General features: G+C 43.9%; 1 protein-coding gene across 1 annotated transcript in view; it reads right to left on the bottom strand.

Moving 5' to 3' along the window:
- Window positions 1-4,773: 4,773 nt before the first annotated feature.
- The window catches only part of midn (midnolin), a 30,384-nt gene continuing 17,847 nt past the window's right edge, over window positions 4,774-17,310 (bottom strand). The window contains exons 6-8 of the mRNA XM_086004611.1: window positions 16,957-17,074; window positions 16,215-16,499; window positions 4,774-7,953 (exon numbers count right to left, since the gene is read on the bottom strand). Of these exons, the coding sequence (XP_085860737.1) occupies window positions 7,688-7,953; window positions 16,215-16,499; window positions 16,957-17,074 (669 nt within the window). The 3' untranslated portion in view covers window positions 4,774-7,687. The remainder of the gene's footprint in view (window positions 7,954-16,214; window positions 16,500-16,956; window positions 17,075-17,310) is intronic.

Genomic DNA, 17,310 nt, shown 5'->3' on the forward strand with positions numbered 1-17,310 from the left:
GAGGCATTTGCTTCTGCATAGATACGCTGGAATTCACCGTGGTCCTGATCCTTGAAGTTTGCAGTCGGTAATCAGAAATGTAGCTGAGAATGTCTGGTGTGAAGGGAGCTGTCTGGCAAGGACCTGCATGACAGCTGCTACATAAACATTTGTCACTTTTGGTTTTTAATTGCAAAATTTACTAATTGGCAAGGAAAGAATTTATCACAAGGTTATCAAAAAATTAGCCCATTATTTAGAGGCAGAAGGGAGAAGTGAGTAAATACTATTGGTTCCACTTCTGTTTTAGTCACTTTTCTGTCTGAACCTAGAAAATATCCTTCCCTTGTCCCGATTCAATTCAATTAACCTCTCCTACCATTGTTATTCTTCTTTTATTCATTCTTAGTAAGTGGGCGTCGCTGGCAAGGCCAGTATTTATTGCCCATCCCTAATTGCCCTTGAGAAGGTGGTGGTGAGCCGTCTTCTTGAACCGCTGCAGTCCGTGTGGTGAAGGTACTCCCACAGTGCTGTTAGATAGGGAGTTCCAGGATTTAGACCCAGCGACGATGAAGGAATGGCGACATATGTTCAAGTCAGGGTGGTGCGTGACATGGAAGGGGACTTAAGAGGTGATTATGATTGTATCCAGAGGGTCTCCTCTTTACAAAACTCAGGCTTAGAGCCCCCTAGATGGTTCAGCTGGTTAAGCCCATCAGCAGATTTGATCACTGGTGTGTGCCGATTTCAACTGGGATGCTGGAGAAGCACTACAATTGGTTACTCAGCACCGCTGGGCTAGGGAAGGTTCCCATTCCTATTCCCTGTCCAGCAACCCATAATAGCAGAGCATACATATGGATGTCAGGTCGGGTCAGGTCAAAACTGGCTCAGCTCTGATGCCTGTGGCTATCAAACACCTACTGACACTCACCTGGGCTTGCACATTAAGGTTAGCCACATGGGCAAGTACTGAGTGCCGACATCCTTGGAACCATATTCTAACAAAGTATCAAAACCTTTGGCGGGGGAACTGGCATAAAAAGTGAGCAAAATAGGACTGAAGTCTGGTAGCTCCCAATGGCTCAGTGGGTAATACGCCATGTGGTCTGCTACTAAGCCTAACAGAACAGCAGGTTCTAGTTTTGATTCCTGGTCTGTGCTGATCTACCGTCCCCGAGTTGACATTCACTGTCTGGGCTCATGCGTGAAGAATGGGCACTTGGGCAATGAGCTGAACTGTTCCCCAGCAGGAGTCAATGCCTTTGGAGATTAGGAGCTTCCATTGGAGAAAGGCTATACCATTTACACTGCTATGGATCATGGTGGGTGCACTGTCCCCCTACAGGTATGTCTTGTTCCTGGGAATCACATATACTCACTCATATTGCATAAACATGAGTATTATTTTGATATGCCCATTGAATTACAGAGAAATTGCAACATAGAAACAAACCATTTGGCCCAACCAGTCCATGTTAGTACAATAGCAAAATACTGCAGATGCTGGAAATCCGAAATAACAACAGAAAATGCTGTGTTAGTGTTAGTGTTTGTCCTAGACCTGAGCAGAAGTCTTAACTCCATGTGCCACTCTGTTCCTATTATTTCCCTTTCCTTCATCCACCTATCTAACCTATATTCTTATATGTTGACGTGGTCTCTGTTTCAATCACTAACTCCAGTAGTGCATTCCACAGCCTCGCACACTATGTAAAATCATTTCTCCTGCTCTCTGTACTAAAGCTCTTACATTAATTCTTACATTTATGTCCCCTGGTTCTTAAACCCCTCAATCACTGGAAACAATCTGCTCTGTCCCATGCCTTCATAATATCAAACACTTCTATCAAATCACTCCTTAACCTCCTTTGTTCTAATAAAAATAACCCCAATTTTTCAAGTCCTTCATTGTTTTATTTTGTAAACAAGGCAGCATCTTAGTGAATCTATTGCTTCAAAATCCTTCCTATAGTGTGGAGACCAAAACTACACACAATATGCCACCTGTGGTCTTACTAAAGTTTTATACAGATTCTCCATTACATTTGGACTTTTGTATTCTACAGCTCTTGCTATAAAGTCCAGTATTCTATTAGCTTTCTTTATAGCCTTATCCAGCTGAGGTGCTGCTTTTAAAGTCTTGTGAACCTGAATGCCCAAATCCCTCTGCTCTTCCACATCACACAGCTTTTTCCCATTTGTAGTATAATTACTACTGTTTTTAACAAAATGTAACACCTCAAATAAACTGTCATTGAATTCCATCTACCACTTTTTGGCCATTCCACCATCTTAACAATATCCCCTTCTAGCTTCCTTTGGTCCTTAAAGTTATTTTCTGTGCCTCCTATTTTAGTATCACTGAAAATGTGGACATCAATCTCACTAGCCCTATACCCAAATCATTGATACACAGTGAACTGAAGCAATCCCAGAACAGACCCTGTGGGACACCACTACCTACTTCCAACCACATTGAGAGACTGACCTTCATTTCTCTTCTGTCTGTTCCCTTCTAACTAGTTTTTAATGCTCCCTGCAATTCCATACTCCTTAATCTTCTCCAATTGTCACCTGTGTGGCTCCTTGTCAAAGGCTTTCTGAAAGTCCACGTACACCACATCCACTGCATTTCCCTAAATGGATCTCGGTAGATTGGGCTGGGTGGCGAGTGTGAAACGCACTCACTAGGTTTCCAGCCCAGGTATTTTAACTCCCAGACCTCACTTAAATTCTGGCAGTACACTTCCCATCCAGGAGGGAAGAGGGCACCGATCGACTGCCAGTAGGGGAAGATGGGGCAGCCAAGGGCAGTCCACCAACTTCCAGCTTAAGTGGCACTTCTGCTCCTCCTGGCCCCTACAAAGCAAGCGTGATTACACTTCAAAAGTACCTTATTGGCTGTGAAGGATGTGAAAAACAATGTATAAACACAAATTCTTTTAACACACCACCTATTACAAACATTACACATTAACGAAGATATAGTAAATAGTACAGCATCAAATTAGATCTTATGATACTGTACTAAACTGATAAGCTTTTAATCAAGGATTGGGATTGTAAAACCAGTCATGGCATTCATGACTCATGAATAATCTGGGATCTGGAGCATGGTTGTAATAGTTGGCCACTAACATGTCCTGTGCCTTTAAAGTCACTTAATAGGCAAATTGAGATTATTGTAGCTACTTATAAACTGATCAATGAGAGGCCAGTTGTAACTGTTTGTAATGTTTTGGCTCCAATACAATGACTGGAGTTCTATTTTCTTAAGATTGTTTTGCATCTCGAATAAAGAATGGCATTTGGTGTGTGACAGATGCCTGCTTGATGCAAAGGGGTCAAAATTCCAATGGGCCCACTATGCTGGTGGAAGTGAGGCGGAGCGCAACGTACGGTCACCCAAATTGAAGGATTCCGACCCCATCCCAAATTGCAGGAATGGGATCATTCGCAGGTCTGAGGACGTATCAGAGGTGTCTGCACCGCTCTGCCTGCTAGATGGAACAGCACCTAGTCTGCCCCAAGGCTCTTCTGGTACTAGATTGTGCCTCCAGGCCCAAAGAGAAGCCATCACTGAAAGATCTTCAGTTCCAATGGGAGCCATAAATCTAGCAGCATGAGGTGACAAATTCCCTTACTTCTAGCAAGGTCTGGAGCATAAATTGCACTGAGGTGTTTCAAAGATTAAAAGAGTAGAATTCCCAGGATAGCCTGAGGCCTCCCCAGACACTTTCCCCCTTGCTGTGGAGAGATCAAATAGAACATCTGCCCATGGTCCCTCTATTGGTAAATGATTGGACCAAACTCCAGATGTAATCTGGTTTGCCCCATTTTCCGGTCCCCAGTTCATTTCCGTTAAGGTGTAGGTGTGTGCCTGGTTAAGGCCGAGAGGTGTAATTGTTCTGCATTCTTGAGATCAGTGGTTTGGTCAGTTAAAGGTCAGCCTGGCATTCCTTTTGTTAAGTGTTGAAGATCACAATGTCGAATAGTTGAGTAAACAGATATCAATCAAAGCTTTATTGTCAGGGAATTTTGTGAAGTGGAAAATGCTCCTCAGTAACAGGTGCAGTCAACTTTTCCTCCTTAAGATTGTTTTGCATTTGTCACATAAGTGTGTGAGAGCGAGGTATATAAAGTAATTATCACTGCACTTTGGGGGTTATGTAGTAAAGCACCTAGATAATAGACATTAGTTTGTAAATGCACCATCCGGTTTGAAACCGAGCAGGAAGATCCCAGATTTGTGCTCAGTTATCCACACAGCCAATATAGGGCAATAACTATGTAACCCAGATTCTCCTTTCCATTTGCCGTCCAATAACTCTTATTGGAAAGTACGTATGTATATCAGATGAGGAGACTGAGCTCTGATGCACTGCAGCCTTCCCAACGCTATCTCTGCTCAATGAAAAAAGACTATTTGGATGGCCACTTGGGAGTCAATAGCCTACAAATTCATCTCTGGCGGTGGCGCAAAACGGGCGGTAACGGATCAGCTGCCCGTTAAATGCTGCACCTGATACTCAGACCCACAATGGAATGAATAGCCGGCACTGCAGAAAACGGGCGGCCGATCTGATACCACCCGTTAAACGCGGCACCTAATCCTCAGACCTACAAATGGAATGAATATTAGGCGCTGCAGACATTGGGTGGACCATCCGATACCGCCCGTTTCGTGCCAACGCCCATGACGAATTTCTCGGCCAATATCTTCAGGCAGAGGAAAAAGAAAACATGAGAATAAATGTGCAATAAAAAATACACAAAACAAGGAACAAGACATATGTTTATCACCAACATTTGGTCTTTTATTATTTATACCTGCAGAATCGCTTTTTTTTTTCCAATGCTATACAAAAACCTAATACAAGTTTGTACATGTTCAGATTACCACATAACAACCAATTACTGTATGTCCCACAAACCATTGTCAAGTCCTAATGATACATGCATGTAAGTTTATCTACATACCAATACATTATAATTTACTGTTTTTCTGCTTCATTCCAATGCTTAGGATGACAGTGCGTCAACCTTCTTGTCTTGCCAAGTGTGTAAGGCAGAGGTAAATGCAAAATCCCAAGTGACAATAATAGTTTGGTTACATCTAACCAACCCCATCCCAAATGAACTACAAGGCCCGTTCCAAGTCACAATGAAATGTATTGCTTAGAATAATGGAAACTGGTGCAGATTCCATGGAGGAGATTGCATCAACCCTGGCCGTGTTCAAGCTGTGACGTCGTTTTTCCCCCAAACTTTCAAATGCACAAATAAATACCTAGTTCACAGTCACCATTTTGGTTTATAAATTAATACAGTCACATTTGTGCTACACCAGCCTAGCTAGAACATTGTATTTTTTTTTTTTTTAATTGGCTACAAGAATACAGAATATTTAAATGAGGTGTTCATACATTTAATCCCCACCAACAAATTGGTGAATTAATGCTTCTTTACGTTTTTTTCTTTTAAAACCAGGATAGGGGCACAACGGATAGCACACAGTACAAAGTCAGTTAAATATATATATGTATATATATAAAAAACCTACAGTAAATACGAGCAGGAAGTTCACAAACAGAAGTGGGACGTTACAACGTGTGCCTAGTCACAACGGTACAGGACATGACAGGGGTCCAGATGGCACACCTTGATAAACCACAATGGCCTTGCAGGGTCTTAGTTGCACAGGTAATGGGAGGCACAGCCTATGACATGTGGATGAAAGAACGGAGTTAGCTTGGAGAAGAGTGTTCCGACATTTTTCTTTTGTACAGTAGCGAGCGTAAACAGGTCGCAATTCTATGACAAAGACAGGGAACGCAGTGACAATAGGAAGACACAGAAAAACAAAGGGGCAGGGGGCAGTACTGGCCTTTCCATAGACTGTAAGTAAGAGCACAGGTGGAAGAGAAGGTGGGGTGGGCGGGGGGAATTCTCCCAACTGATGGGCCAAGGACACAGAAGTAGACTTGGGAACAAAAAGGCACTTGTATTACTGACACTGATGAGGAAGAGATTGGGTTGTGTAATATTGGTGACATCACAGTATTGCAATGGTAGGACCTAGGGTACCTCATATATGGATTTCAGTTGCAGCTGTGGTTACATTGCCCAATAAGCATGGAACCAATTCTTTCACAACCTTTAGGAACACACCCTACACACTCTGCATTTTGCACTGTGTTTAGCAATTGCCACATATTTAAAATTCATTTCAAACTGGGCTCCACTAAGGATCACTAAGCTAACCCTCGCAGTTTGAAGATGTTGGGCTGTTTGGTAGCAGCCAATATCTTTAAGTACTGAATTTATAAAGAGTATGCAGGCTTATGCAGCAAATTTTGATTTAATCCCCCCCCCACCCCCCCGCACACACACACACAAACACACGCACACACACACCAAAATGTAAATTTGTTATTAAAAAAAATTGGTGGGAAACTGCCAATTTCCTCAGAAAATGAAAAATTGTACCATCGGACTAAATAGATAACACTTGTATAGTGTAGAACAAACAAGTAGGAAGTTTTGTGCCAACCCCAAGGTCTGCATTATAAGAATTACCTTCGCTCCCAGGCCTAGTTCAATGCCCATTGCCTAAACTGCATTGCGCTGAAAACAGAACCAACATGGCTTCCGTCTACTGGTAAGCCAAGATGTGGTATGCAAAATGCAATAGTAGAGATAACTTGAACGATGGATCTCGCAACTTTTCTACAGTCTACACTAGCTAGTACTGTACCACAAGTGTACCTCTAAATGATCTGGCTCAGTTGTGTAGGAAAAATGGCACCAAAGGCTTATTCGGCCTTGCCATGTATGGATTCCCACCCCCAAAACAGTAGGGTAAAATGACTGAATTTAAAGTTACACTTTTCCCCAGAACAGTTCTACTTATGCCAGCAATTTAAACCTTTCCCATGTGACACAGGCCATCATAAATATGATGCAGAGCAAAACCCACTATTCTTGTCTCCAAAATCTAGAGCTTCACCAGGGCTGACAGACCCATGGTCGGTCACCATAGACACATGCAGTCACCATTGGACAAACTTGCTTGAATGAAAGCTACCTGTTGTCACGCTGTTTAAAAATTGTGCAAAATTTCAGTAACTGAATGCTTCGAGAGTGTCGGTGAACAATGCTACATACAGTAATTTTTTATTTATTTAAAGACTTCATTTTTTTTCCCTGTCCGATAAAAAGCGTAGTACCCCCATTGACCTTCAACGAAGCAAAGGAGACTTTTTTTTTGCAATTGCAGCTCTCCTGCTACCTTCGCGGGAAGAACAGTGCAACCATGGCAACAAGCAGCTTCATTGCGCGACTTTTATCACCAAGAGGAAAGACATGCTCATGTCCGGACACGCCAAGTCTTCTCCAATCTCCGTCATAATTGACCATTTTGTAGGGCAGCCATTTGTGGTTACTGCAGACACGTCAACTGCTGTTTGTTAGATCCACTTAATCATGTGACTTCTTTCCATCTTGAACTACAGACGGCATTCTTTTTTTGTGGGAATTAAAAGTTTTTCAGATGTACAGTCCTGATTTCAGGAGACCTTGCTTTCTCTCTCTCTCTTCATCTTTCCTATACTCCATCTGCAACCTCTGGAAGCTTGCTTAGAGTACATTTGGTCGCTGAAATCAAAAGTGAAGTCCTGCTTTTTACCCCCCTCGCCAGGTAGGTCTATGCCACAACAAATTCAGACTTCATATCAGCTTTGACTTCAGGCTTCCATACAGAGTCCTCAAAGTCCAAGTCTAGGCTGCCGTCACTAGATACACTGCTGCTGTTGCTATTTGTCCGGCTGGACTTGCGGTTGGGCAGCCACTGGTACGGTGCTCTGGCATCTCGCCGGGCCTTCCTGCGCATCCTCTTCTGCTGCATCAATAGCTGCAGGCGCTCCACTTTGCAGCGGGTAGCGCGGTTTTCTGTCTGTCTCAGTCGGTCACCTACAATGAAAGAAGAAAAAAAAGGTTAGAAAATTCAAATTTTCACACGTTGATAAAATTGGTCATCTTACTGTATACAAATGAATGGGAATGTCTCATCATACCAGCGAGTTCCATTATATTCAAATTGATTAAGACTGGTGTTGTTTCATGGGGCTGATCTAAGAAATGAGGGTGGTTTCATTGCCCCACTTAATATGCTTCAGTCTGCCACAGGCTGGGGTACACCTGTTATCCACAATGAAGTTCTAGAGGACAAAGTTGCCGTACTTGATTTTTAAATCATTATCGCATCAACTGTATATTCTGGACCATTACAAAAATCAGATTGGTTTTTATATTTTGGTTATTAGTTCATAGCCCAGAGTCCTTTGTGAGTTCTTGTATCTGCTCACTGTTGCTGTTAATTCCTTATTGATTGGGTTGCTTTTCCAATATTGGTCTTTAACCTCAGTGGGCTATCTTGGGCCTAACTAGCTTGGAAAGGGTTAAAAAGCCAGCCTGTAATTGAGGGTTCATTAGTCACTGCAGACCAAGTCGTTTCAAAGCTCCTGCTACACCCTACTGAATGGAATTAAATAATGCTAGTACATTAGAGGAGATCAATCCTGCATTAGAAACTCATGGGAATTGTATTGATTAAACATCAGTGCTAGTGCATTCATTCATTACCATGAGAACAGAGAGGTAAAGGTTATCCCTATGGCTCCTATAGATCTTTCTTTGAATTTCCATTAGCTTACGTATTCTGTCAAAGAACCAACTAGGACCCCCAACGTCTCAACTCTACTTGACATGCTTTTAGTTTGTGTGGAGATGTGAAGTGGAAGGATCCAGAAACACACCAATGGCCATTTCCAATTGGTGAGAATATTGTAAGTGTGCAAATGGTGCGTTGTGGAAACAATTAGGAAGTCAACTGCACCAGTTTTCAATTACCTTTGAGGGCAAGGGATAGGTTAAGAAGCCGATGGCATTTTTGCACTTGGAAAGACTTTTACAAACAATACAGACCATTTTTGTGGAATTATTTCCATCTAAAATGCCAACTCTGGCTCAGCTAGTTTACTCAGTTTGTTGCTGAACCTTACAGGGCAGGAACACAGGAATAACCCAAGTGCAATTCCCAATCAATCGGTTTGGAGCAAGCTGATCTCAGCTGGGACAGCTGTAGGAGCGCTACAATCGGCTGCAGTGCCCAAGTAAGAGAAAGGAAGACCAACCAGTGTTCCTGCTCTTGGACAAGCTCCAGCGACTGCTTCTGAAAGGCTGCATTTGTGGTTGTCAAGTAAGGCCAGAATCGAGCCCAGCTGTGATGCTAACCAATGGTTATTAAATAGCCTGCCGAGACATTTTGTCAAGACTCGCAATGTATAACAGCCAGTTGGACAATATACTGAAAGAAGATCATCGCTCGTAGAAGCACATCCTAGCAAGGAGTCAAGAGCTATTTTTCGATTACAGACCAGATCTCAGGAGAGACACCGATCTGCGTCGCTCTCACGTTTATGTTTAAACAGAGCAGCCAGTCTTCCTGGAGGAGTGTGTTTGAAGACCAGGACCTCAAACCCGGCACTAAGCTCATGGTCTACAGAGCAGCAGTGATACCTGCCCTGCTGTATGCCTCAGAGACATGGACCATGTACAGCAGGCACCTCAAAGCACTGGAGAGGTACCACCAACGCTGCCTCCGCAAGATCCTGCAATTCCATTGGCAGGATAGGCGCACCAATGTCAGTGTTCTCGCTCAGGCCAGCATCCCCAGCATCGAAGCTTTGACCACGCTCGATCAGCTCTGATGGACGGGTCACGTCGTCCGCATTCCCGATAAGAGACTCCCAAAACAAGCGCTCTACTTGGAGCTCCGACACGGCAAGAAAGCCCCAGGTGGGCAGAGGAAACGTTTCAAGGACACCCTCAAAGCCTCCTTGAAAAAGTGTAACATCCCCACTGACACCTGGGAATCCCTAGCCCAAGACTGCACAAAGTGGAGGAGAAGCATCCAGGAAGGCGCCGCACACCTCGAGTCTCTTCGCCGGGAGCAAGCGGAAGCCAAGCGCAAGTCAACCCAAGCACCCCACCCACCCGCCCCTTCAACCACCGTCTGCCCCACCTGTGACAGAGACTGTAGGACCCGCATTGGACTCATCAGTCACCTGAGAACTCATTTTTAATGTGGAAGCAAGTCATCCTCGGTTCCGAGGGACTGCCCAAGAGAGAAGAGAAACCAAAGGCAAAGTGGATTTCAATAAATGGATTTTTGCTCTTCGAAAGAGACGGCGCAGACCCGATGGGCCAAATGTTGTACTAGTCTATGATATCGTGCACGCACAGACTGACTATGACTTTTTGGCCATTCAGCATGCATGGCGTATTGGTGGCATGATGTTACTTCATGGCGTCCATGAAACGCCACGCACATCTACATGTTAATGTCATGACAGGGAGCTTGCTGCTGCCGGAACAGGCACAGGAAGTCCAGCGCCAATCGGACAGATCTAGCAACAGGTCTTCCTTACCGTTGTCCTTAAAAAATAAAAAATAAATCTGGTGAGCTTAGCTTGCGGTTGCCACCGTGAGCCAGCAGCAAAAGAATATAAAAGTAGCTGAGCCCTCGCGTTGGAGAAAGGAAAATTCTAATGTCTCCTATCGTTCAGTCTTCAGATTGTCTTGCAAGTCCCTTTTAGTGCTCGCACGATACTCATTTTAAAACTGATATTCAAATTTTAACTGCGACAGTTTACCCTAAATGCCAGTCCGGCAGAAAAGGATTCCAAAGATTAAATTCGAGTTGCTTATGAAAACACTCATTTCTCTTTGTATTTTAGCACATGCTGTAAACAAGCTTTTGTTACTCCTATTCAGGGCTGCACTTTAGAATCTCACTGGGCAAGAGGAAGCCATTTCCTGTTGCAAGCTTTGTCTTACTTCTGTTACTGTGGCAACTGTCTCATCATCTATTATTTTCCTTTCTTGTCCCGGGTTTACAGAAGGCCCAATTTACCCTCACCAAATGGCCATTCTTCATGCATGAGCCTAATGACAGCGAGCGTTACCAGGCTAACGCCAGAAAAAGAACGAACTTGCATTTATATAGCACCTGATCACATCCTCAGGACGTCCCAAAGCACTTTACAGCCAGTGGATTATCTTTGACGTGCAGTCACTACTGTTATGGGATGGGGGGAAATGCAGCAACCAATTTGTGCAGATAAGATCAAATTAAACAGCTATTTAGTGACCAGATTGTTATTTTTTTTGGTAGTGTTGGATAAGGGAGGAATGTTGGTTAAGACACCGGAGGAGCTCTTTGCATTTCACGAGAACTCTTACATCCACCTGAGTGGGCACAGGTGGGATTTAGTTTAACGTCCAAAATACAGGTTACTGTGGGTAATGTTATCTTGTGTTGTGTCACTAGACATATAGACCAGGGTCAAGCTCTGGTCTGTACTGTATTGGCGGATCTCAGCCAGTGATGATGATGCTTTTTCTGAGCCATTACTAGAGGTAGCTTTTTAAAAAAGTGTTCATCAGACAAACATCTAAATAGTGGAGCTTCGGACAATAACTCACTGCTGTACCTGCCATCTGAGGCTACGAGAACCTTGTTTTATTCTTAATGATACATTATGGCAGTTTCCTTACAGTTGCAAACCACTACAGCAGCTGCTGCTGCCTTCAGAGCAGAAAGCATCAATTAAACCCCAGTGCTTACATTCAGCTGTTGCTAAAAAAGCGATTTCCTGTTTCGCTGCCGCAGGTTTAAAAATACCTGGCAGCGTCTGATAATGCGCAATTGAGCCAACACCTGGCAACGACAAAAAAAACAGGTCCTCCTACCTATCAGGAATCCGAGGAGGGTTAAAATATCCCTCAGTGCTGCCCAGCAACAAGCTAGGGTCCAACTAATCCTCAACAACAGTTCATTTTCAGCAGTCGGATGTGTAAAATAAATAGGTCTGAGCTCTGTGCAATTAGGGCACGAGGCCTAATGTGTGTGCCCATGAATATATGAATGGCGGTGGGAGGAGAAAAGGGAAGGAAGTTGTTACCTGCGTTTATGTATTTATTACACTTTTGTCCTCTGCCAAGTACAATTGTGCTCAAGCAAGAAATAACCGAGGGTTTTGTGTGTGGACCGAGTTACGCTGTAACTGGTTGAAGTTAACCGGTTTCAACGTGAAAACACAAATGGTATTCTTTGGAGCAAAAACGTGAGCTGGAAACCACAAGGTATAGCACAGCTAAACCATACGCAGTCGCTGTGCTCTCCTACGTCTTCCTGTCCCAATTGCCCTCCTCCTCCCTCCCCCCCACTTCCCCCACACCCACCCCCTCCCCCTCCCCACCCCAACCCTGTCTGTGCAAACCATCATCCTTCAACGCAACTGCTACAGCTTGCTGTGTGGGCGGATTGAATGCAAATGCCGAGAAGCGATTCCCTGCAGGCTCCCCACATCTGCCAAAAACAAAAAGTGAAGAAAACGCTTCATTGTTCCCCTTCGTTTATGGTTCCCATCGAGACGCAAATTCGTTGAGCACACAGGAAGATTCTACGCTGGCGTGAGAAATGCAAATCTCAGCCTAAATTGGTTGCATTTCAAAAGACAAGTAACTACCTGTCTGCGGTGCGCATTTTAGGCAAATTATCAAGGCAAGGAACTTATTTTTTATTGCAAAGGAGCGACTTTCTCTTCCCTATTCTATTATTACAGCTTTGCAAATGTGAGCAAAGATAAAGCAGCCTTTGCGCTTTCCAAAAACAACTATCAGCTCACAACAGTACTCATAGTTCTGAGGCATTCAGTTGCGTTTGTTAAAGGGTACTATATTGGTACAGCCTTCCCCCCCGCCCACCCCTAACCTTGTAAAATTTCCATTGAGAAAACGACTAACATGTTAAGAAGCCGACTACCATTGGCATAGTATTGAGTTGCATGGCCGAAGACAGCTTAAGGATGCATATTTGTTTCAGTATCTTAAATGTTAGTAGAGCTTCAATTCCCACGTCAACCTGGGTCTGTAGCGTGTACACTGCAGAGGCCTGCAGCATGGGCACGCTGTTCCTTATCATTACATAGTGTGAATCACTGCCATCTGCTGTGTTCAAGATACAAACATAGCCTCGAGGTCTACTATCACAGGCAGTTGCTGCAAATGACCTTTCATGGAGGTGGGAACTGGGTTCTTTTGTTTTTTCATGGTGTTGAAAGGCCCCACTGTTCTTGTAGTTGCAACTTCTGCTACCAAGTGCAGCAACAAAGGTCAGAAAAGAGCTCCGGTTATTGGAGCCAATTTGTTTACGTGCTGCAAGGGTGTGGACTCTGGCACCATTGTAATCTATTTCAATAACCTTCCTCGCACCTCCCCAACCGTCCAAAAACACGAGCAAACACCAAAGGGCTTTTGTCCTGATGAAGAAAATAGGTTAAAAAAAAAGCCACGGCTCATTGTACAGGACACCAACAAGGTTGAAAAGAGTAAAAGAGAAGTTCAATCAGGAAGTATTGTTAGGTGACACACTAAGCTTGTGTTTCCTTCTTTTAAAAGCCCAAAAGATTGTAGAAATGAAGACTAAGGAAGGCAAAATGTTCCAGAGGTTTGAGGTCATAAGGACCGAGTCAGAGTAAGACACTGGAATAGTCTCGAATTCAATATAGTTGGAATGTAGGGAAGAGGAAGTGCATGTTGTAATTCAGAAGGTGCACGGATCACCGCAGTTTTGCTAAAATATAGCAAGACCAGTCAAGTTGCAAAGAGAGAGGAGTTGGAACTGGAGAGTAGATTCCCATATCAGATGACATGCTATTTACTAGCACCCAGTCCAAGTGTGCGAGAGAGGTCCTGCAAGACACTCCTCAGACACGCCAGCAGTGTTCAATTCCTGGACAAACTTCAGCTTTCTAGACAGTGATGAGTTGCGGAGAGGAAAAAAAAAGACCCAGCTTTTTGGAGGTAGCTTTAGTAATGATGGAAATATGAGATTTCCATTTGAGATCAGAGGGGATGGAGAAGCCAAGAACATTTATAGATGCAGAAGTACAGGGGGCGAAATCAAAATTAAGAAATGGTATCATGGAAGCACCACCAGCTGTACCATATGCAAACAATTCAGGCAAAATACAAAGCTTAAGACTTAGCATTAATAGAAAGTGGGACGGAGGCGAGAGCATGACCTTATTTTAGATTTAGGCCACAGTGGAGAATATCCAATGAATACTCTTTGATACCAAGAAACAATCAGGCTCAGAATTCTTTCTATAAATATAGAAAAAAAAACTGTGCGGTTGTGACCATGCTGCAACTTCGACTGTAAAAGCGTCATTGTAAAATCTTTCAAGAGGGTTTAAATTATTCATGGCTGGATGTGTTGCAGTCAATGGCCTTTCCTGCAATTTCCTCATTCCGTTCCAAGCTGCTGACCTCTTCTACTACAATGTCAGCTATTTCCACATTTGTCTGAATAGAGTGTGCCTTGTTTGGGTCTTTAAATAGTAAAAAAAAAATTACAAAAGACTCCATGCTTTCTTACAAGGAAGAAGAAAAAAAATCCAACAAATTCTCTTTCACAAATTTTTCTGTATTTACTACCCGTGGTATCACACTGAATGATATACTTTCAGCATGAAGTCACCGAGACACATTAAGAGGCCTTCCTCTCACTTCATGTGACAGATGTTCCAAGAAACCTGATAATTATAGCTCTGCAGCCTAGGAGCCTTCAGAAGCTGCTGAAGCTTGGAGGGGGAAAAAAAAGCAGCCCAGGTACAGACAAGCCCGATTTATGGCCAGCCTTTAATGCTGCGGCATTCCTGCGGTACCCATTCTTGCTAATTCCTCCGGCTCCCAAGCGACGGTTGTTCGATCTGGTTGGACTTTAGCAACAGCTGCTGCATCACAAGAAAAGCACATGCTGCCGCTACCGGCTCGCATGCTCGGCCCAAAGCAGCCGCTGGTATGAATACACGGGAATAAAAACTGTCGAGCCACAGAACATTTAAAATGAACATCCTGCTCAGAAGGTGTATAAAGCCGTGTTCGAGCCAGTATAACATTTAATGTGGCTGTCAGCATTCTGTTCCCAACATGTTTCCTCTCTCATCAACAATTTTGTCACCCCACACCCACACCCACAATCCAATCTTTTCTCCTGGTCTCTCTCCTCCCTGAAGCCACGGATTCATGCTGGGGGAGTGTTTCTCCAATACCATCATCAGCTACCTGTCCTTCGCACACAAGTCTCTACAGTAGATATTGGGAGCTATGAGCAGCTGGGCCAATATTTTTCTCAATCTACGCACACACACACACACACAAGGGATGCTGAGATTACCTAACTAAGCACAGAACACAGACTGAAACTCAAACCTCACGCTATATGGTTCAATGGTCTATGGGGAGCTACTCACAGCCACTCCCAAGGTATGTATATTTGCCACTCAATGCATCATATTGCGCAAACTGTATTTACATTTCTGGGGAAAAATTGTTAACGAGAGCTTGACTATAATTATATTTGATTTTTTAAAATTCTTTTGCGCTCCCAAATGGCTCAATGCGTTTATCCAACAAGCAGTGGAGCCGCACAGACCAGGAGGCCCCACGTTCCCAGTCTAAACTGGGCTCAGCGGAGGCAGTGGCGAGAATGCTACACTCGGCCTCAGCACCTCTGGATTAGGAAGGGGGGGGGGGAAAAAAGACACCCGGCGTTCCCGCACGTGATTGCAGTTCCCTCCAATCCTGCTGGAAGTGGGTTTGCACATCGGCCGTTGACAGAATGGGGCTTGCCTGTGATACCTCCCACAGTGTAATAGCATAGCGCTCACTGTTACAAGGCTCACACATTGAGTAACGGCCACGTGGGCAAAGTACTGATAGCGTCCGTCAAAACCGTAGCTCGATAAGAAGTCAACGCTTTGAGGAGTGGAGGGCAACTTGGAAAGAAGAAAAAATATATTTCGGTATTAAAACAGAAATATTCACTGTGCTCAGAAAATGCTGTGCGCAGATTGGCTGCCATGTTTCCTAAATTGGTGCTTTGAGACATGAAAGGCACTTTATAAATGAAAGTTCTTTCTTTCAAATTAAAATTTAATGCAAGTATTTCATAGGTTCGCTTCAACCAAACAAATTGAGTTAATGGGAGTGCATAGGAAGAATTATTGCATAGTATCCCAGACTTGGATCACGTGGCTTTTTAATCTACGAAACTGTGCTGCACACCACCTCAGATTCCTTGGTATTCCCTGATGACTCACCGCTTGACTTGCACATCCTGATCTGGCTCTGGCACTGGACGAGCGAATGCAGTGGTTGCTGCATTGTGTCTTCAGAGGTAGTTTTGTTTGAGCAGCCTGGGGAAGGTGGCGAAGGCGATGGCGTGTTGGGGGCGCAGTGTGTCTGACAGCGCAGCTGCGTGAGGGACTGCGGCATCCCCTGGTAGTGACGGGTCGCGCTCAGCAGGTCGTTCAGGATCTGCAGGATGGTGGTGATGTCACGGCGGGGCCTTCCAGTGCTGTCCTGGCAGTTTGGATGCAAAGTGCCTGGTTTGGGGGGGAAGGAAGAAAAGGAAAATTAGGAACAAATACTACTAACAGGAAGAGTTTCAAGCTGCGAGTGTGCCACAACCCACCAGAAGGCGATAACAGAGCACTTCCTTCAGTTGCAACAGTGTGACCAATTAAATCATTTTAACTGCCACAAGCACCAGACATGAAGGCTCTGGAGAATTTGCTCCCAATCCTCCATGTGGAAAAACACAACAACACAAAGACCCTTTTATGACGGGAGAAAAAAAACCTGCAAAGCGCCTGATGCAGGAAGACGGAAATGAAACAAAAGTTAAAGGACTAATACTAACTTGAGGAAGTTAACGCCACAACTGTTCCTTACAGCACACCAAACTTCTAGTTACTTTTCAAATTCCTCTTCCCGTTTGACAATTTTAATATGTCTTCGCAGCTAAAATAATTTGAATAATATGTATGTACTTTGAATTACCTGAGAAGGTTCCTGAGAAAACCCCAGGGGCATGGTTGACAAAGCTCTCGATGATGGCACCTGGTTTTCGAGACTTGCTCGAAGCAGCTGAACTACTGCTTCTTGTACTGCAGTCACCCTGAAAGAGCAATTGTTCAATGTCACTACGGTTAGTAACAAAAAAAAATTAAGAGAACCACAAATACATGCTCAGAACACAAACTGATGTCCCTTCCCTCACAGTTTTGCAAACCACGGGTTACAATTATAGGAAGTCTGCTGAACTTTCTGCCACATTTACAAAAAAAATACGCTGAAAGTGAATGATAAACTGAAAGCCGCGGTTTATGGATCAGTCTTAGTAATAAGGAGCAA

The sequence above is a fragment of the Somniosus microcephalus genome, chromosome 13 (assembly GCF_052327205.1).
Source record: "Somniosus microcephalus isolate GS21.2 chromosome 13, FLI_Smic_1.0, whole genome shotgun sequence".
Taxonomy (NCBI): Eukaryota; Metazoa; Chordata; class Chondrichthyes; order Squaliformes; family Somniosidae; genus Somniosus; species Somniosus microcephalus.